Here is an 18,135-nt window from a genome sequence, read left to right as displayed (position 1 = left end):
TAAATTCTGACATTCTGACGTCGGTGTTACGTTGTGACACATGGCAAGCCTTCGTCAAAATGAAAAAAAAAAAGGAAACAGTGCTCAAAGTCTTGGTTTGACACTCGTGGTATGGGCCACGTATGGTGTATAGCCGGTCCCGGGCCATGCTCATACATGACACATGATTTGCTCGAACGCACTGCGTCCAGGACCACGTCGACAGCCTGGAAGAACCCGCTATCGAGCCGAGCAACGGCGTCGAGAGCCACATGACCGACGGCAAGCACAGCATGCTGCAGTACGCCATGTTCAACTTCAGGGAGAGCCTCGACAGGTGAGTGTGGACCTGCACAACCGTGTTCCATCGATGGCCCCCTGGCGGGACCCGTTGGAGCTAGATTCTTCGTAACCCTAACCGTGCAACGCACCTCAGCATTCAGAGCGCCGTCGATAAGGGCACCGCTGATATTGTTATCTTGGGATGCACGTGACACTCCACTGTACTTTGCGTGCCGATGCAATCAGTGCTGCTCCCTACGGCTTGATGGGTGACGCTGTACCAGTGTTGTTTGCACCCACTCGCCCTGTTAGTTCTTTCTAGTGGGTAACTCAGTCCGTTCGAATGCCGGTCGTAATCTTGGGTTATTTTAGCACTATAATCATCCTGCAATCGTGTCCGTCAGTAGTCGAGTTCACTAACATATTGCATTCAGGCGGTTTTCTCTAATCTTATTGACATTTGACTCGCGTCAGAACCAGTTGGGAATCTCTAATTGATTAAGTTTAACATCATCGGCAGAAAGTGCTGCTACTGCCGTTAATTATCTAAGAAACCTCTATTTCGTGCATTGAAGCACAAAAGTAACTGGAACACTGATGCATTTCGACGTACACGTTGAAAATTAATATCTAGAAACTGATGCTGTCCAGAGAATTCGTTCCAAGCGGATACGCCGTGCGATCTGAGCGGCCATAATTCGTAGATTCAAATATGCGGCGTAAAGTTATTAATTAAAAATTCAATTAGCGTAAGTACGTTAATTATTAAATCGACCATTTTGATTTCTCGAAGTAATGGCCGCCTCACCGAGTAGTTTAGATCAAGGGTTGTAATCGTATTATCTGCCACAGGCAACCTTTAAAAAAAAATTGGTGCAGCTAAAGAAAGCACACTTGTAGATGTTTTTCATGTGATCCATTTCTTTGTTCGCCTTGCTACTATTTTGCTGTATATTTTATCTTACTAGGTGTTAACAATGTTATTTTACTCCTGTTTTCTTTTTTGCAATGCTGTTGTGTGGTCAACTTACAGTGTGATGCTAGAGGCCTAGTCAGGCGACCCCTAACGTCGCCTTTAGTCTCCTGCATGGCGATAATCGTGTAGTGTCAAACAAATAATGAATGAATGAATGAATGAATGAATGAATGAATGAATGAATGAATGAATGAATGAATGAATGAATGAATACGTTGTCCTCTTTAATGGAGTTTGGCTTGGTGTCATCGCATAGATGTCACATAGCACGCAGTCCTTAGCCTTATTGCGCACCGGTGTTATCGACTTTATGGCATTACCCTCGCCGTCGGTGTAAGGCTTCCTACACTTTCCCTTCCCGTGGAAGGTACGAGATGCTCCGGGACCAGAACGGCTCGTTCCGGGGTTCCCTGAAGATGCTGGAGGACCTCAAGGCCAGTAAGAAGGGCAAGGACTCCGACTGGACCTGGAAGGAGCTCGCCCAGCTCATCAAGTTCTCCAAGGTCAGCTATAGCGGGCCGCACCATTTGCGTAGCCTGCAGCCGCATGCTCCAGCTAAGAAAGTGAAAGAGAGGAGGATAGCTTTGAAGGGAGGGCTGAGCTCGGCTGGCTGCCCTACGCTGGGGCTGGAGTTGAAGGTGGCGCAATAACAGAAAACACGATGGGAACATAAGAGGACATATCAGCTAGATGAGGACATCTAGCTGATAGATGAGCTAGATGAGATGATAGATGATGATAGATCATCTAGCTATCAGCTAGATGAGGACATCTAGCTGACTCAGGTTCGATGCTGAAGACAAACCTCTCATCATCAAAGGAAGGGCAGCCACATCTGGGTTCTAAGCTACCATCGTGTATGCTGTGTTACAGCCCATTGAAGTGTAGCGCTGTTATCGTCCGCATGTTTATATTGCGCCCATTTTTTCTTTGCTTTCTTTTTCAGTCTCCAATCAAGGCTTCGCTCCTGAACCTCGAGTCGCCTGAACTGAACAAGCTTGCCATAGAAAGTTTCCTATGTAAGCGTCCGTCTGCTGCACTCAATTACTGTTCCTCCGCTTGATCTGTTCATATGCGACGCTTGTATTATACTAAGCGACAGTCAGATTCTAAGACAACTGTTATTAAAGAAACCACGCTGTTCTGTTGCAATACGTAATACAAGCCTTTGTTTTCTTTGTTTCTCCGCCAGCTATCATGCGCTACATGGGTGACTACCCCATGTCGAAAAACCAGTCCGAAGTGGACTGCGTCTACTCTATCCTAGTTGTAAGTTCAACCAAACGGCTTTCTTTTTACTTTACGAAAGAGCTCGACTTTCCAACAGGACCCGCAGCGTGACTCGTTTCCTGACAACCTTTTTTTTTTTTCAGAGTTGCCATAAGCATCCCGCCCTGCGGGATGAAGTCTATTGCCAAATAATAAAGCAGACGACGAGCAACAAGAGCTCTAAGCCGTAAGTGGAAATTGTTGGATTCTCTCTGTGTATACAGTAAAGCACCTTTATAACGAAGTGCCTGGGGGAGGGGGGGCATTCGAAATCGTTCGGTATACAGGTAACTTCGTTGTAAAGGTTGCGCAACGCACAGCTCGCAATAGAAGTGGGGCAGAACTGTTCCTCCGTTATGCCGGTTATTTCGTTTATTGTTGACTCATAACACGGTATTGACATTAGATTAGGTCCACCGAATCGTTCCGCTTGTAATGAACTTGCAGAAAGTTTGACCCGCCGCGCTGGCTTAGCTGCTATGGCTTTACGCTGCTATAAAGCACGAGGTCGCGGGTCCGGATCGCGGCCGCGGCTGTGGCCGCATTTCGAAGGGGACGAAATGTAAGAACTATCGTGTACAAAGCATTGGTTGTACCTTAAAGAACCGCGGAGGTGGCCAAAATCATTCCGAGGTTCCCCAATACGGCTTGTCATATTTACACCGTGGTGTTTTGCACGTAAATCCCCAGAATCTATCGTAATCGCAGATAGCTTTATTTCTAAAATGAACGATAGCTTTTTCACGAGCCGCCGTTATACGCATGTCTGCACGTTAACTCGTGAGCGTGCGTTTTTTGATGAACGTGAGAGTTCATGCTTCAAGAGCGAGCGAATAGCGTGCTAATCTCTCCCACGGATCTCCACATAGCTTTTGTACATTATATCTTATAGTCGGAAGTGAAAAGTTGTCTGGCACGCCAACATAGTTGCGCACTGTACGTAGTTCGATTTTTGCTCTTTTTTTTTTTTTAGTACTGTAACTATAGTAGCTTGCCCGTTCGATCGATCGTGTATCACATTTTTTTGTGTTACGGTTTAGCTGGCTCGTTCACACAGTCGGTAAGCCACGCTCTTGCTTCCTTCCTGCGACATCGAAATACTGTTAGCGACACTATTGTGTGTGTAGTCAGTTGTAAGGCAGTTCGCGATGTTGTAGTTCCACTCGCGGGTGCACTGGTTCGTTACCGTCTGGTACGGTAACGCGGTGTGCGCGACAAACGAAATGTACATGCCGCGCACTCACGCCTTCGAGGCCCGTCGAAACACGCCCGGTTGCATGTGTGCTTTCCCGCGTGCTTCTCTCCAGGGACAGCTGCCAGCGAGGTTGGCGCCTGTTCTCCATCGTGGCCGCCTACTTCGACTGCTCCGAGAACCTCAAGCCGTACCTCTTCAAGTTCCTCGAGGCAGCCGCCTACGACAAGCGGAGGGCCTATCACGGTATGCGAAAACCGTCCGTTCGCAGACGACGTAGCTCGGGCTTATACAGCACGTTTGCGTAATACAGTGAGAGAACTGTCGTGGATTTTTCGCCGAAATCCGAGTCGCAGAACTCAAATGGCAGTCCTCTGGTTTTTCCCCCTTTTTCTTCATTCTTTTTTTCGTTGTTTTCTTTTTTTACGAAATTCACGAACTCTTATGTGATGGTACATTTTACGCCACGTGATCGGAATTCTGCGGAATTTCGGTTGCCTTCACAGTTCAAAGGAAGCGTCAGAGCTCGCCGCGCTCTTAGTGGACCATGTGCATGTGTTCCGCTAGCGTTCGAAAGCGACCAGTCGAGGAGGTTTTTATACGGTCGAGCGTGCGATCGAAAAATCAACTTGAACTGCAACCTCGACAGCGGCAAATTAAAAGACCAATACACGCGGGTTGTTGTGAAAACCGCTGTCGCGTGCCCATATTTTGTGCCAACGAGAGACATATGACAACCTCGCAGAACGAAGCCGCGGTGCACGCGATTCCGTTTGCCTTTTCCACAGGCACGGCCATGGTGTGCCTGCAGAACCTGAGGAAGACGTTCAAGTACGGAGGCCGAAAGAACGTCCCCAGCATCGAGGAGATCGCGGCCATATCGGTGAGTAACGTCCTCGGTCTTCGCGCGTTCCCTGCCGTTAAAGCTAGCGTATCATTCATAGTAAAATATTTTGCGCGCACAATTGACAAGGACACGGTGAAGGGAGACCACACTGTGTCCTTGTCAATTGTGCGCGTAAAATATTTTACTATGAATTCGTACCAACTCGCCCAACTATCAGTTCTGCTGCGCATCATCATGCGTCGGCAGAATCGGTGGACACTAACTCACCATTAGTTCTTTGTTGTTGTTGTTTCGGGATACGCACTAACTGGCACTGGCACGTGTCCACTGCACACTCATCAGCGCCTATACTCACTTTTCACTTGCGTCCAAAATTACTCATCGGCACTCACTCGTGTTTTCATACTCGCATTCACTCACCCTCACTGGTATTCACTAGCGTTCGTACGCCAGCTCTTAATCGCCTGCACTCACGTTCACACTCGCGCTCTGCATAGGCGGCCGGTGCGCTGTGAAATAGTTTACGCCCTTAAAAGTGAATAAGGGTGTAAATCGGTCTATTACTCGCACCCTTATGTCTAAAAGGGTGTACGAGTGCGACATTAATTTACACCCTTTTACAGTTTACACCCTTGCAATAAGGGTGTAAATCGCGATTTATTACTCGCACCTCTGGCGCTCAAAAAGAGTGTAAGGGTGTACACGCGGGCTCGTCTATCCTTTATTTTGAGCAGCGGCGACTAATAGCGGCGGCTGACCAGCGTACCATCCGGTAGCTGTTGATGTTGACGTCAAACGAAACTCGACCAATACTAACTCTGGTTTGTACTCGCACTCACGACCGTGACTTGAGCGCGTGTGATTGTCAGTGAGCGTGCTCACGACTCGAGAGTTAAAGTGTGCCAACCTATACGCACATATCGTGCCGTTGAAGCGGCTGGAGCGATTCCCCTATGTACAGGCACAATGGGCAAGCAGACTAAACCGTCGTCTCGTCTTCGACGCAGGCCGGCCGCAACTCGAAGCGGCAGATCTACCGGCTGCCCGGTGGCACGGAGCGCGTGATCAACACAAAGTCGACGACCGTGGTGGAGGACATCATAGACGAGATCTGCGGCATCCTGGGTGTCCGGGGCAGCACCGAGATGGACGAGTTCTCGCTCTACTGCATCGTCGAAGGCGGTGAGTCAAACGACTTGGCGTCTTTCGAGTGCAGCTCCCGGTCGTTTCGGGAGTGCATCGTGGGCCGAAGCCATACTTCATGTATCCCTGTGTAGACGTAACGTGGCCGTGATTGACAGTATATGGCGAACGGTTGTGTGTGGGTGCGTACAGGAAGGCTTAAGTACAGGAAGGAAGATATGTGCTGCTTGTTACGTTCAAAAGATGCCAGCCTTGCAATGCTCGTCGACCACTTTACGGGTAGAAAACGCAGCCCGGGCCTAAATCACGAAAGTTCTTGTTGGTGTGAACTGCCTACAATTGGTCGATTTCGCCAATATTTGCGCTATCGCAATTGGTCCGGACTTGTGTTTACAAACCGCTATGATTTGTGAGCGGCTGAGCTCGTGGCATGGCGACCGCGCTCGATGTGTGCCAAAAGCAAAAAAAAAAGATAGATAGATTGACTGATTGATTGACAGATAGTGATAGATAGATAGTGATAGAGTCATAGTGATAGAGTGATAGAGAAACGTTGGCAGCTTAGCACTGACAACGATAGCAAAGTTTAGTGTTACGCTTGAACTCCTCGGAGGGTGTTCGAACTAAACGCCAATCCGACTAACGCAGATGCGACATACATGGGTGCGTAAAAATTTCTGCCGCCCTTAATAGCATGAACACGCCGTGTAGGGTCTGCGATGGCATCGCGCAGTCTCCGCTATATACTGCCTAGAAAGATGCGCACCAGTAAAATTACGCCACTTTCATGTTTGAGCGCAAATAGTGTTTAACACTTTTTAATATCTGATAGTCTGAGAATATTTAAGAGAAAAGCCTTACACTATGAATGTTATGTTTCATGGCATTCGTTTACAGGCTGTCATTCTCAAAGATTCTGAGCATTATTTAGTCAAAAAAGTACGACTTGGTTTGAGCAGCCTTGGCGGTTGAATAGTATAGGAGTCTTGCATATACGGCTTGCTTGAATTTTTGAAATGCAGCCGGAAACGACGGTGCACATTCGCCTAGAGTGCCCACATAATTGTAAACACAATAATAAAGGCTCGTGAAGTTGGATTTAGGTATCCGCGTATGTTGGGTTTGTTCGTAAAGAGAATGAGATTTTTTTTTTTTTTGATAAGAAAGCCAGGGGAGTTGGCCTGAACTGGTGCGCTCTAGTCTGGGACTCTGCACTAGGGAAGAGAAGGGGAGTGAAAGTACTGGGATGTATGGTGGTAAGAGAAGTGGTGCATGCTTATGTGCATAAAACAGTGGCCCTACTAGAGCCGTTCGTCTAATTTTGTGTCACGCAGAAAGTTCAACAGCGCTTTCGTTGTCCGCATTGAAGTTGCAGTGTCAGACCCTGCGCCGAGATTAGCGCCCTCTGACGGTGGTTGCCTGCCAACGCTGGCTAGGGAATTATCCAATCTCCTTTGCAATCAGGGCTGTTCGACTGTCTGGCCGATGAGGTGTGCGTAGCAGTGGGTTTTTGAAGGCAGCGCCTAGCCGAGTCCTACGTATCAATGACGCTTTGCTCCGCGTAACCTTCGGGGGCAAACATAATTCACCGTGTGGGCCGATCATATGTAGTCGTCCGCGGATTTTGTCAGCGTGGGCTCTGTATGTCTTTGTAAGGTCGTCCGTGAGTGCCCTGATCACCTAGTTGGTGTCAGGTCGCGAGTGAGAGAGAGAGAGAGCGAGAGCTTTATGCAAAGTCCTTTCTACGAGTAGACAATCCCCACTTTATCACAGGATTAGAATGCCGATTTTGCCTCACCGTCAGCGAGTTAATTGCCAATCACACCACAGTCGCCAGGCGCCCTTAAAAAAGTAATGAAGTGGTCATCTAGCAGGGTACTGTGATGAAGTTCAGTGAGCTCCAGATCGAGCAGGTAATATGGCCGTTCCTTTAAAGAGCATTTTAGTGCCTGCAATGCTGACTTGGCATCGCAGAACACCGTCCATTCACGATGTGTCTGGGTTTCTCATAAAATGGGCAGCCTCCCGTATTGCCGCCAGTTCCGTATAGATGTCGATTCGTGGTCCACTTGAAATTACCCAGTAATGACCAAGTTGCTCAATGACAAATGTAGCCGTTGTGGCAGATGGTGTGACGGCTTGTTCATAAACGTGCTTGGGAAATATTACACAACTCTGGAAGACGGAGCGCAGAAGAGTATAGGATGGCGCAAGTCTGCCAGCGCTGCGATCCTTTTCCTGGCATTCGATTCGCGCGTTAGCAGTAATTTCTGTTGGCTTGGCTTGGCTGAGCGGCTAATCGCCTAGCTTGGCTATCGCGGCGTGAGACACAGTGGCTCACCAGGGTGGCCCGCGCGTCGCTGCGCGCGCAGATCCGCTGACGATGCCGCTGAGCCGCGAGGAGTACATCCTGGACGTGACGACGGAGCTGATCAAGAACGGTCACGTGTTCTACCTCATCTTCTGCCGCTCGGTGTGGTTCTTCCCGCTGCGGCTGGACAACCCGCTCTACGTTGAGCTCATCTTCAACCAGGTGGCGCCCGACTACCTCGAAGGGCTGCTATTGGTCCAGCCGCAAGGGCGCCGCCTGCCGGACCCGATGCTGGTGAGCGGGACAGAGCGGTCATTTTGAAGAGTCGTTAACGCGTCGAGCAGGCAGGAGACAGTCGCGAAATGATATCGCTTTTGCTGTTGTTGTTGTTGTTGTTGAGCCGTAAATTTGATGTTCTCTTTTCTTTGTCGTTGAAAATTACGCATTTTTGGACCATAAGAAGCCAACAAACACTGATACCAAGAACAACATAGGGGAAATTACTTATGATTAATAAATGAAATAAAGAAACGGTAAATTAATGGAAAAGAAAGTGGATGAAAAAGCAACTTGCCGCAAGTGGGAAACGATCCCACAACCTTCGCATGCGAAGGTTGTGGGATCGTTCTCTACCTGCGGTAAGTTGTTTTTTTTTTCATCCACTTTCATTTCCATGAATTTATCGTTTGTTTATTTCATTTATTAAGTACGAGTAATTTCCCCCATGTTGTCCTTGGTGTCAATGTTTGTTGGCTTCTTATGGTGTGACTAATAAAAATCGGGCCCCTCGGTTAACCCCCTTTCTTCGCATTTTCGGAAGCAGTCTTACGAAGAAATCAACTAATCGCTTAAATTTTAAATCCGTTCGGAAGAGGCTGTGTATATTTTCGAATTACTGAATGTATGCATATGACCCCAGCAGTGATCGAACAGGGAATGTCGCTGAAGCCGACGTTTAGACAAAGGAACTTGTCTTCTCGAAGCGTTGGGTCTTGGGAACCTTCTTTGTTCTACCGCTGTTAATCACTTCAATCAAGCTTCTATCTTCGTGGGTACCTCTCTTGTTTGAATTTGTGCTTGACCAGCCGTGGTAGATTAGAGGCTATGGCGTAGCATTACTGAGTTCGAAGTCGCGGGTTCGATCCCCGACGCGGCGGCCGCATTTCCATGGAGGCCAACCACAAAATGGCTCGTGTGCCCATAGATTTAGGTGCACGCTAGAGAACCCCCAGTTGTGGTCAGAATGGATCCGGTGTCCCTCAATACGGCGTGCCTCATAATCATATCGTGAGCCTAGCTCGTCGAACCTGCGCATTTAATTAAATTTTATTTTGCACCTGTTATGTTACCTTTGAATCACCCGGACTATCCGATCTATGGCAGTGGGTCCGACAAAGTCGTTCTGCCTATAGTTCTGTTCGCTGCGTTTCGATGGGCAGACCTATCCTTGCCGAGTCTTCGTTCTTGGCGGAAAGCTTTTCTTATTGAAACTTATCGGAGTAACTGATTTGGCCTATTTGTAACCGTTACCAATGAGTGTAATAAACCAAACGGCGGCGAACAAGGGATCTTGTCGTTTCGCAGGCAATCCAGACAGGCCCCGTATGTGGTCCGTTTTTTGTAGACATGCTAGGGTTATACTGCGTTTCACACATAACGGACAATTAACGCTACGAAGCGTAGAGCGTCTGCTCACCGCCCGCATTCGTGAACAAATGAAATAGCGGGTCACATGTGAGAGAAAAAGATACAGGCATGCACATGCGCATCGCGTAATTTCATGTGACATTGCGTCGTGCTAATGTGCCGTAAGTATTGCGTGGAAGGCATCGCGGCTCTGGGCCGTCGATGCCATCTGATTGACGCTTGTGTGCTTGTCTTTGCAGGGGGACATCGCGAGGATAGCGGCCTTGCTCCACAGGGCGGCCGACATGCAGCACGTGCCCTCCAAGTGAGCGCGACGAGCCTTCTGTTTTCTTTCTGCTGTGACAGCAGCGAAAGCGTTTCCTACTAAAATGAAGCAATGTATGAGTACCATTAAAACGACGTCTTGTTGGGCGAGTTGGTCACAATTCACCTTGGGTACTAGGTGCGAGCACACACAAGAACACACACGCTGTCCCGTCTCTTTCCTTCTTTCTTGTGTGCGTTCGCGCCTATAGTACCCAAGAAGCATTAGTACTAGTATGTTGCTTTACTCTAGTTCATCTAAGTACTAAAATTACTAGAGGGTTTGACGTTATGCTTATCACTCAGCAAGTATGGGAAAATATGGTTAATATACGTACATGGATTTGTCTCATCTTCGTGCCTGTGGCTTCAGACGTACTGGTGACTACAATATTTACTTGCGTCGTACCTTCCTTTATTGGCCTAAAGTTTGAAGCAGTCTTACTTCTTTAAACGCGGAATCTAATAAGACTCCGCGCGCATGCATAATTACTACAAATTGATTCACTTGTAACGCAATATTTTGTTGAACGGATCAATTTGCACACGAAAAAAAAAAGAACGAAGCTTATGTCTCAGACATCATCGCTTGCGCCAACCAGTGGCGCGCCTACCGCTTCCTCCTCCTCCTCCTCCTCCTCCTCCTCCGCTCCTCCTCACTTTTTTTTAACCCTTTACCGCGTCAGGTAACCGCGCGCGAACCGCAAAAACCCTGTGGAAGTAGCTATAGAAAGCTATTGCTTTGAACCCTGCCCGATTTTTTCTTTTTTTCCACGACTTTCAGGGACGAAGTGAAGTACCTGCTGCCCAAGCCCGTGCTGGCGAGCAAAGACGTGAAGCCGCCGCACTGGGTGGACCTCGTCCAGCGAAACTGGGCCGACATGATGGCTCTGACCAACACGGAGGCCAAGGCGCAGTGTCTAGGTCAGTCGGGGCTCTCACAAGCCGACCTCGTTGGCAGCGGGAAAAAAAAAATCAGCCGTTATCAGAAGAGCGACTGATTGTGCTAGTTGGGGTCCTAATATATACTGCCACGTGTCGACTATCACCGTTATCGATTTTTTCAGCGATGTGGAAAGTTGGGCGGGTGTGGTGACTAATCATCCTACCGTGTGGGTGAAGCAGCGCTCAGATCAGGACAAAGCGGAGAGACACGTGTAAGCAGCGAGTGCCGTGTGTTCTTGCGCATCTCCGCTTTGTCCTGGTCAGTGCGCTGCTCTGCCCACACGGTAGGCTGGCCACTGTCCAGTTGTCGTCACTTCTGTAGGGGTCTCTGATCGTAAAGCGTGTGGGTCGCGAATAGTGTTGTATGTACATTATGCAATTCGCACCAGCAGCCATTGATTACCCCATTACGTTCGTCGAGGCAGGTATAAATGGCGGACCCACGGTACGCGTGAAGTTAGATTCAACGATCGACGATTGGGCCAACCGCTGTCATTGTCATTTGAGCGTTGCCTGTCTTTCTGGATGCAAGCGCTCGCCGAGCGGAGAGTTATTCTTAGCTCACGCTTCTGGCACATTGTTTGATTTTTCACCGTCACTACGATGTGACTGTGCGTTTCCTGACACATGCATGCTGAGAGTTAGCATACATCTACTGAATTAATCTTGTGCATCACTGCGTGTATCGTCACAGAGCTTCACGTCTGTCCTTGTTTGTTGCGTATAGTTTGAGAGGGCACTAATTTTCATACACAACTTATTAGCTGATGCTGGAGTCCTCGTGGAAATCTCTGTTCGGCAAAACTATACACAAGAGACCGTGGGAATTTTTTCGGAACATGGTGCTCTCTGCCCTACGAAGAACCTTTTACACTCGTTTTCTTGGCCTGTCATACTGGAGGTAATGCAGTGGGATGATGAGCAAGGCTAGTTTGTTTGTGAATATTCTCGAGTGCTTCAAAACGACACATGAGGCAGGGTCCTGTGGCTGTCACTAATAGGTATGCCACGTTCCTATCTCTGTCGGCTCGCTTTAACGTACTCATGGTGATGATAGCGCTACACCTTGTGATAGCGGCTTTCAAGATTTGCCTTTGCATTCGACCTGGAATTGCCTTTGTCAAGAAGTTCGTATTGACGCGTGTATTTATTTATCTTCTTCGGGCGACCGCTTTCCACGGTCTAACAAATGTTATCGCTCAGCGCGGTCCGCGCCCGTACGTATCGGAAGTTTCTCGAATGTTATCGGTGGTTCTGTCTGCTCTGTTTTCACTGAGACTTGTGTGATCCGATTGCATGTGCCACGCGAATTATGTAGAACTTTGTGTAAGACACGCGGGCACCGGCGATTACTCTGGAACCTTCGATGACTCGTGCGTGAAAGCCGGCAGATCGGATTTTTGACGATCGCCGATGTGATCCCCGCTGTCGTTGTTCCTTCACTATATCCCGTTTTTGAGGGCACAGGTTCGCCCAAGAAAACGCTAGTTCTGTCGCTCATAGTAATGCTGCTTTCTCCACCGTCACTACTAGGTGACAGTGTTAACGCTGCCTTCGCCTACTTCTCTGCGCAGACATTCTACAGAGATGGCCGCTTTTCGGATCCTGCTTCTTCGCAGTCAAGGTAGGCGATGTTCGCGTCGGGTTATTGCCGATAGTAATTCGTCTAATGGCTTCTGTCACGGAGTCTCTGAGCTCTCCTTATATCGATGGAAAACACGTGTCGCTTGTTCTTTCTCTCTCTCTCTCTTCCTTCTCTCTATCGCAGTGGATTCGAAACGAAAACGTGACGGCCGAGCACATACTGGCCTTGAACAGGGAAGGCATCCACTTCCTCGACGTCGTCACGCATGTAAGTTCCGCCATTTATCTGTTTCATCCGACTCTACAATCAGTGAAAAGCGCCTCTAGGATTGTAGCTGGAATCTGTGTTTTCGCACCGACAACGTGTCTGCGCATGACGCATAAAAAAAAAAAACGCCTTCGTCGCACAAGGCTATTAGCCGTCGTTTTCTGCGCACAGACAGCATTTGAACCTCTAGTGAACTTATTCCTCTAACACAGCGCGTTCTCTTCAGTTCTTTCCCGTTCGTGGAAGACAGTCTAAACAGACGATGTGAAAGGGTGCGAGGCTAGGGTTCGTTGTCACCCGCTCTGTTTAGGCGTTGAAGCAGGAAACTTGAAACTATGGAGTGTCGCGTGACGTCTCCGAAGCCTAATCGTGGAAAAGCTCGCCGAGATACGGCCCTCGCCACGTGATACAGGCAAGCGGTAAATTCAAGACGCCTCATGTATTGCCGCGAAGTGCGCAGAGTACTCGAACGCGGCTTGTTCAGGCCAACGTCAGCACTTGCTGACTTACTCTTACTTAACTTACTCTTACGTCAGCACTTGCGAACCGCATCCGCGATTGTTAGTCGACCTTCCGATTGTTTCTGCTGCAATATTTGTTTGTAGAGCATCTGCTTACATTGTAAAACGGGCCGTTCCTGCAAGACGATCCACGATAAGAGTATAGAGTACGATAAGAGTATACAGATAAGAATGTAGAGTATTCTGACGTTCTCGGCGCGCGTGTCTTGCTCGCGTCGCTGGCGCAGGAGTCTGTGTGGATGTACCCGTTCTCGGAGGTGATATCGACCCGCAAGGTTCGTGCCGAGGACGGCACCCTCTTCTTGGACATGAAGTGCGGAAACCTCATGGTGCAGAAGATCACGCGCATTCAGACAGACCAGGTAAGTTTACCTCCAATGTGTTATCTTCTTCAGGCCGGGGGTTAGGGCCACACATAGATTACGCTTTCCGCCAATCGTCCGTCCGGGTTCCTCGAGCACCTTTATTTGCGATCGTAAGGTGGTGGTGTCTGCGTTGGTTCTTGAACCCTCTTGTTGGGAGTGTCTTGCGGCGTCGTATGTGCTTCCGAGGTGTCAGTACTGGAGCAAAATTGTACTTACAATAGCAAGTTGTACAGGCGCCGACAAAAGTGGTATACGTCACGCAGCGGGAGCCGGAACAGCGACACACTGCATCGCGATGCCATCTACAGGCGGCATCTGGGATCGACATGCCTGCAGATAATAAAGGGCACCCAATGGCTGTCTCGATCCCAGGTGCTGCCTGTAGATGGCGTTGCGATGCAGTTTGCCTTAGTTTGCCTTGCTCCGGCTCCCGCTGCGTGGAGTATACCACTTTTGTCGGCGCCTGTACGTTTAGTGCTTGCACTGAATCGTGCCATCTTGTTCGAGGCCTCTTGTGTGTCATGTCTAAACGCGCAAAAAATATGAGAAAAAAAAAACACAACTGAAAGGTGTGCACCTTTTATACCCATTATGGCCAGACGGAGAAGCATGACTTCGAGAATTTTCCTACAGTAAAAACGGAAGACGAATTAAGAAGAATCCTTGCAGGAACAGAGCACATCGCGTGCAGTTAATGGTGACGGGATTAATAAATGGCGTTGGTATAATCTTGAAAGTTCAGAATACTGTGCAAAAAGCAATTGGGCATAGCTCTCGGCGACCCCTTGTATCATAAAACTAGGGTAATTCCCAACATTTGCCACAGGCAGAGTAATAGAAGTGTCGAGTTCGTTTCAAAATTCCCCGTATTGAGCAAAACAGCTCAATCAGCGCCGGGATGTCGATCGTGAGTGCGGCTGAGCATTTTCTTTAATATTCGTGCGGGATTCAGGAAAGTTTCTCTAACAATTTTATACGCTTCACATGATTGTGTATGTTTGATAAAGTTTGCGTATTGGTATCCTGAGGGATCTTCCTTCTTTTTTCATTTCGCCAAATCCTTCTAGGCTCACGAGATTTCCAGGCTGGTGCGCCAGTACATCAACATCCAGCAGAGTCACCAGGGCATCCAACATGGTGGTGCCCCGCAGGACGTCACCCTGTCCAGGAACCTCAAGTGAAGAAGTACCACGAGCCACGATAGACGAGAAAAAACTTATACATCGACTTCAGTGCATTCTGTTAACCGACTTCGACCGCGAATGTCATCCAGTTACGGTCGTAACTCCGCCCGTTCCCACAACCGACGCTACAGCGTCTTGTGTAGAGACGAATACCTTTTCGTTCCCGTCCAACGACGTTTCGAATGTGTGTGTGTGTATGTGAGTGTGTGTGTCCTGGACGTTCTTCTTCAGCCCGAAGTTGGTACGTTGGAAGAAGTATGTTCCGTTGTGCCCGGATGGAGGCTTCTGCCGAAACCACGTGACCTCGTATAACGGCCTTTTTTGTTGTTCTTCTTCTTATCGAGCGCGCGCTGCTTATCTGTGTTGCGTTTTCGAAACCTAGGCGCCTGCCTGACAAAGTGGTCCTTAGAATCACGCCTTATCGTCCGAGCTCGTGTTGAAGGCAGAAAGAGAAAATAGTGCCTTATATATATATCGCTACGCCGACGGTATACCATCTAGACGTACAACTCACGAATGGGGAAACTTTTGCACAAGTGGAGCATCTTTTTTTTTCTCTAATACATTCCGCTGCTCTTGTTGTCTCGTCATCCAACCGTCTTTTGTTATTTTTTTTACGCACTGTTTGTTGCCAAAAGGGTCATTTAGTCTTTCTCTCCTTCTTTTAGCGTAACGGGTGTTAGTGCGTGTGCGTGGACGCTTGGCACAAAAGTGACGTACTAAAGTAGGACAAAGAATCTCGTTAACATGATTGCGTACCGGCAGCGAGTGCGCATGCGCGAATCTCCTGTTACAAATGCTCCGTCGGTCGCTTCGGAGCTCCTTGTACCGGGAGAAGTATAGACGTCGTATGAAAAACTACGGATTCCCAGCTGGGCGTCTCTTTCCAATGTCATCCTTCCTGTCCTGGGTTAGAAACACATTGCCTTACGTCATCTACCTTCGCGTAACATAGTTTTTCGCGGTTTGTACGAGTTATTAAAGAAAAATATACGGGAAAGGAAGGTGACGACGCCGAAAGTGCTTCCCATTTCGCCAACAGCTGCCAAAAACTTTCTCTGGCGTTTGAGGGGAACAGGACTTTTCGCGCCGAACTAAGAATTTTGTTCACTAAACCTTCCTTCTCTTCGATTATTTTAGGATAAATTGACTACCACCATCTATGTGTGTTTATATACGTACGCGTGTGTATATATATCTATTTGTCCCTCTCCCCCTACCCGCTTGCGAAAGCAGCCTTTCTGAAAAACTCTGGAGATGGGTGAGGAGGAGACATTGCCGCTGTCTCTTTAGTGCCTTAGACTTTTAACAGATTTTTTCAGTGTTGACGTGCCTTTCTTTTCTTCCACGCGACGTAACAAGATTACAACTAGCCAGCCGCTGTGGGTGTTCTGGAATGTGTAATAGCAGAAAGGCTGCTTTCAAGCTGTGTGCTATACAGTACGCAATAAAGAAAGAACGCGAGTCTTGGAGATCCCGGTGTGACTTGTCACTTCTTTTTCTTTGAATCTTGGTTTTTTTTTTTTTGTACCGAGACAGCAGGCAAAAAAAAAAGATAGGTGCTGTTATTGATGTGTCCTTTCCGTTACGTCGTCAACCAAGGGCCATTGCTAGGGCCATGGCCAGTAATGCGTCATAACGTCGATCTGTTCTGAAGGCATCAATAACACAGTGAACATTCGCCGACCAGCCACTTTTCTTATCGGTGTGGCAGAACATTTGCCGACATTTTTTTAGCGACTTCGAAGTTGGGAAAGGTTGCTCCTAGAATGGCCTTCTAGAACGCACGTTATTGTCCAACACCTAGATGTAAGCGACCGAACTCGGCCTTACGACGCGTGGACCACAGGGTTGCGAACAGTCCTGAATTTAGTAAGACAGTCCGGACACATTGAGCAAATGTACCGAGACCGCGAAAGCCCGCAAATACACGCAACGCGCCTCGAGCAGCCAGACTCCCGGCGATTTTGCATGTGTTTGCGGGCTTCTTTCAGGCTCGGAAAAACTTGCATGTAGCACGTATTGAGCAACAGAAAGCTGCATCGGGAGTTATTTTCATGTTGCTCTACAGTTTTGTCATCGACACTTTTCATCTAATTATAACATTTGTGAATTAAGTTTAGTAATTTATGAAGAGTAATTATGTGATTAGGGGAATTGCAAAAAATAATCAGTATTTCCAAGAGAGGCAAACAACGTTATTTTGGTTCTGGCCAACTACGTGGCATTGGCATATGTTTTAATTTTGGCTGAAGTTCCGTAGGACACGCATACCGTGTGCGATACGCGGTATACAGTTCACAGCTCCAGTGCAAATGATTCGTTTAAAATCCTCATCGCACTCCTGAAGTGTGCTAAGGATAAACACTTCACCAAGTCGGAGTTACCTGTCCGGTCGAAAGTCGCCGGCATGGATATCATTTAGATGTACAGCCCCGCGAGTGAAATGCGATGCTGAAGGAATTATCTGTTCGATAAGCCATGTGTCGCAGGGTGCTGCTGCTGGGCAGCTTGTGCGAGATTTTGTGTATCGTGCACATTCCAAAATTGGCGACGTCTGTGCCTGTATGTCGGAGGCAATACTAAACAATACCGGAGCGGAGAAAAACAGTGTTGTGCGCTTAGCAAAGAATTTGTTTCATTGCGATAGCAATTATATGGACACTCCAAGCGCCTTTCTGCCGTCGCCGTGACGGTAAGTGCAAAGTCCAAGGGCGATAAGATTGTGGCCGTGCGTCGCGTGCGGTACATGTGAGGGTGAGCCGGCGATCGCGGCTCAATCGCTCACGCAAGCGAGGTAAGCTGGGAGAAAGCGTGCCGTCTTCCGTCGCACGCAAAGATCCGAGGGGGAGGGGGAGAATAGGGAGTGTGAACCGGCGATCGCGGCTGAATCTCGCGCACGCAAGCGAGGTAAGCTGGGAGAAAGCGCGCCGTCTTCCGTCGCGCGCAAGGATCCAGGGGGGGGGGAGAAAAGGGAGGGGGAAGCGTTCTACTCCGGGCCTCTGTGTTTTGGAAGCCACCTGCGACGGGGACAGTCCGGCCGCGCGCTATGTTCTCGCGGTTTGGTTCGCGTCGATGCGAGACGCAGCACGAAGGTCAGTTCGCTCGCTGCTGCTGCCGCGCTTCCTCACACCAGCGTTTTGACAGCGAGATTCTGCGGTCATCGAGTGAGATGCGTTCATGTTTGCTTGTGCGTGCGTGACACAAGTTTACAAGTCTATACGGTCGATAAAACTGCTATACTTCGTATAGCTGTCCACTAATTTGCTATCGCAATGGATGATTCGCCTTTCGAGCGAAACTGTGGCTTTTTTCTAAA

At 48.5% G+C, this 18,135-nt stretch overlaps 1 protein-coding gene across 1 annotated transcript in view; it reads left to right on the top strand.

The window, feature by feature from the left end:
* Myo10A (unconventional myosin 10A) overlaps positions 1-16,288 on the top strand; it is a 132,401-nt gene extending 116,113 nt beyond the window's left edge. Inside the window, exons 40-54 of the mRNA XM_075701573.1 lie at positions 192-316; positions 1,605-1,740; positions 2,184-2,256; positions 2,430-2,506; positions 2,611-2,693; positions 3,814-3,944; positions 4,487-4,581; positions 5,553-5,727; positions 8,061-8,293; positions 9,886-9,950; positions 10,734-10,873; positions 12,469-12,518; positions 12,663-12,746; positions 13,495-13,629; positions 14,700-16,288. Of these exons, the coding sequence (XP_075557688.1) occupies positions 192-316; positions 1,605-1,740; positions 2,184-2,256; positions 2,430-2,506; positions 2,611-2,693; positions 3,814-3,944; positions 4,487-4,581; positions 5,553-5,727; positions 8,061-8,293; positions 9,886-9,950; positions 10,734-10,873; positions 12,469-12,518; positions 12,663-12,746; positions 13,495-13,629; positions 14,700-14,813 (1,716 nt within the window). The 3' untranslated portion in view covers positions 14,814-16,288. The remainder of the gene's footprint in view (positions 1-191; positions 317-1,604; positions 1,741-2,183; positions 2,257-2,429; positions 2,507-2,610; positions 2,694-3,813; positions 3,945-4,486; positions 4,582-5,552; positions 5,728-8,060; positions 8,294-9,885; positions 9,951-10,733; positions 10,874-12,468; positions 12,519-12,662; positions 12,747-13,494; positions 13,630-14,699) is intronic.
* The last annotated feature ends 1,847 nt before the right edge of the window (positions 16,289-18,135 follow it).

The sequence above is a fragment of the Dermacentor variabilis genome, chromosome 8 (genome assembly GCF_050947875.1).
Source record: "Dermacentor variabilis isolate Ectoservices chromosome 8, ASM5094787v1, whole genome shotgun sequence".
Lineage (NCBI taxonomy): Eukaryota > Metazoa > Arthropoda > Arachnida > Ixodida > Ixodidae > Dermacentor > Dermacentor variabilis.
Note: the sequence above shows the minus strand (reverse complement) of the source record. Positions and strands in the feature narration are given on the sequence as shown.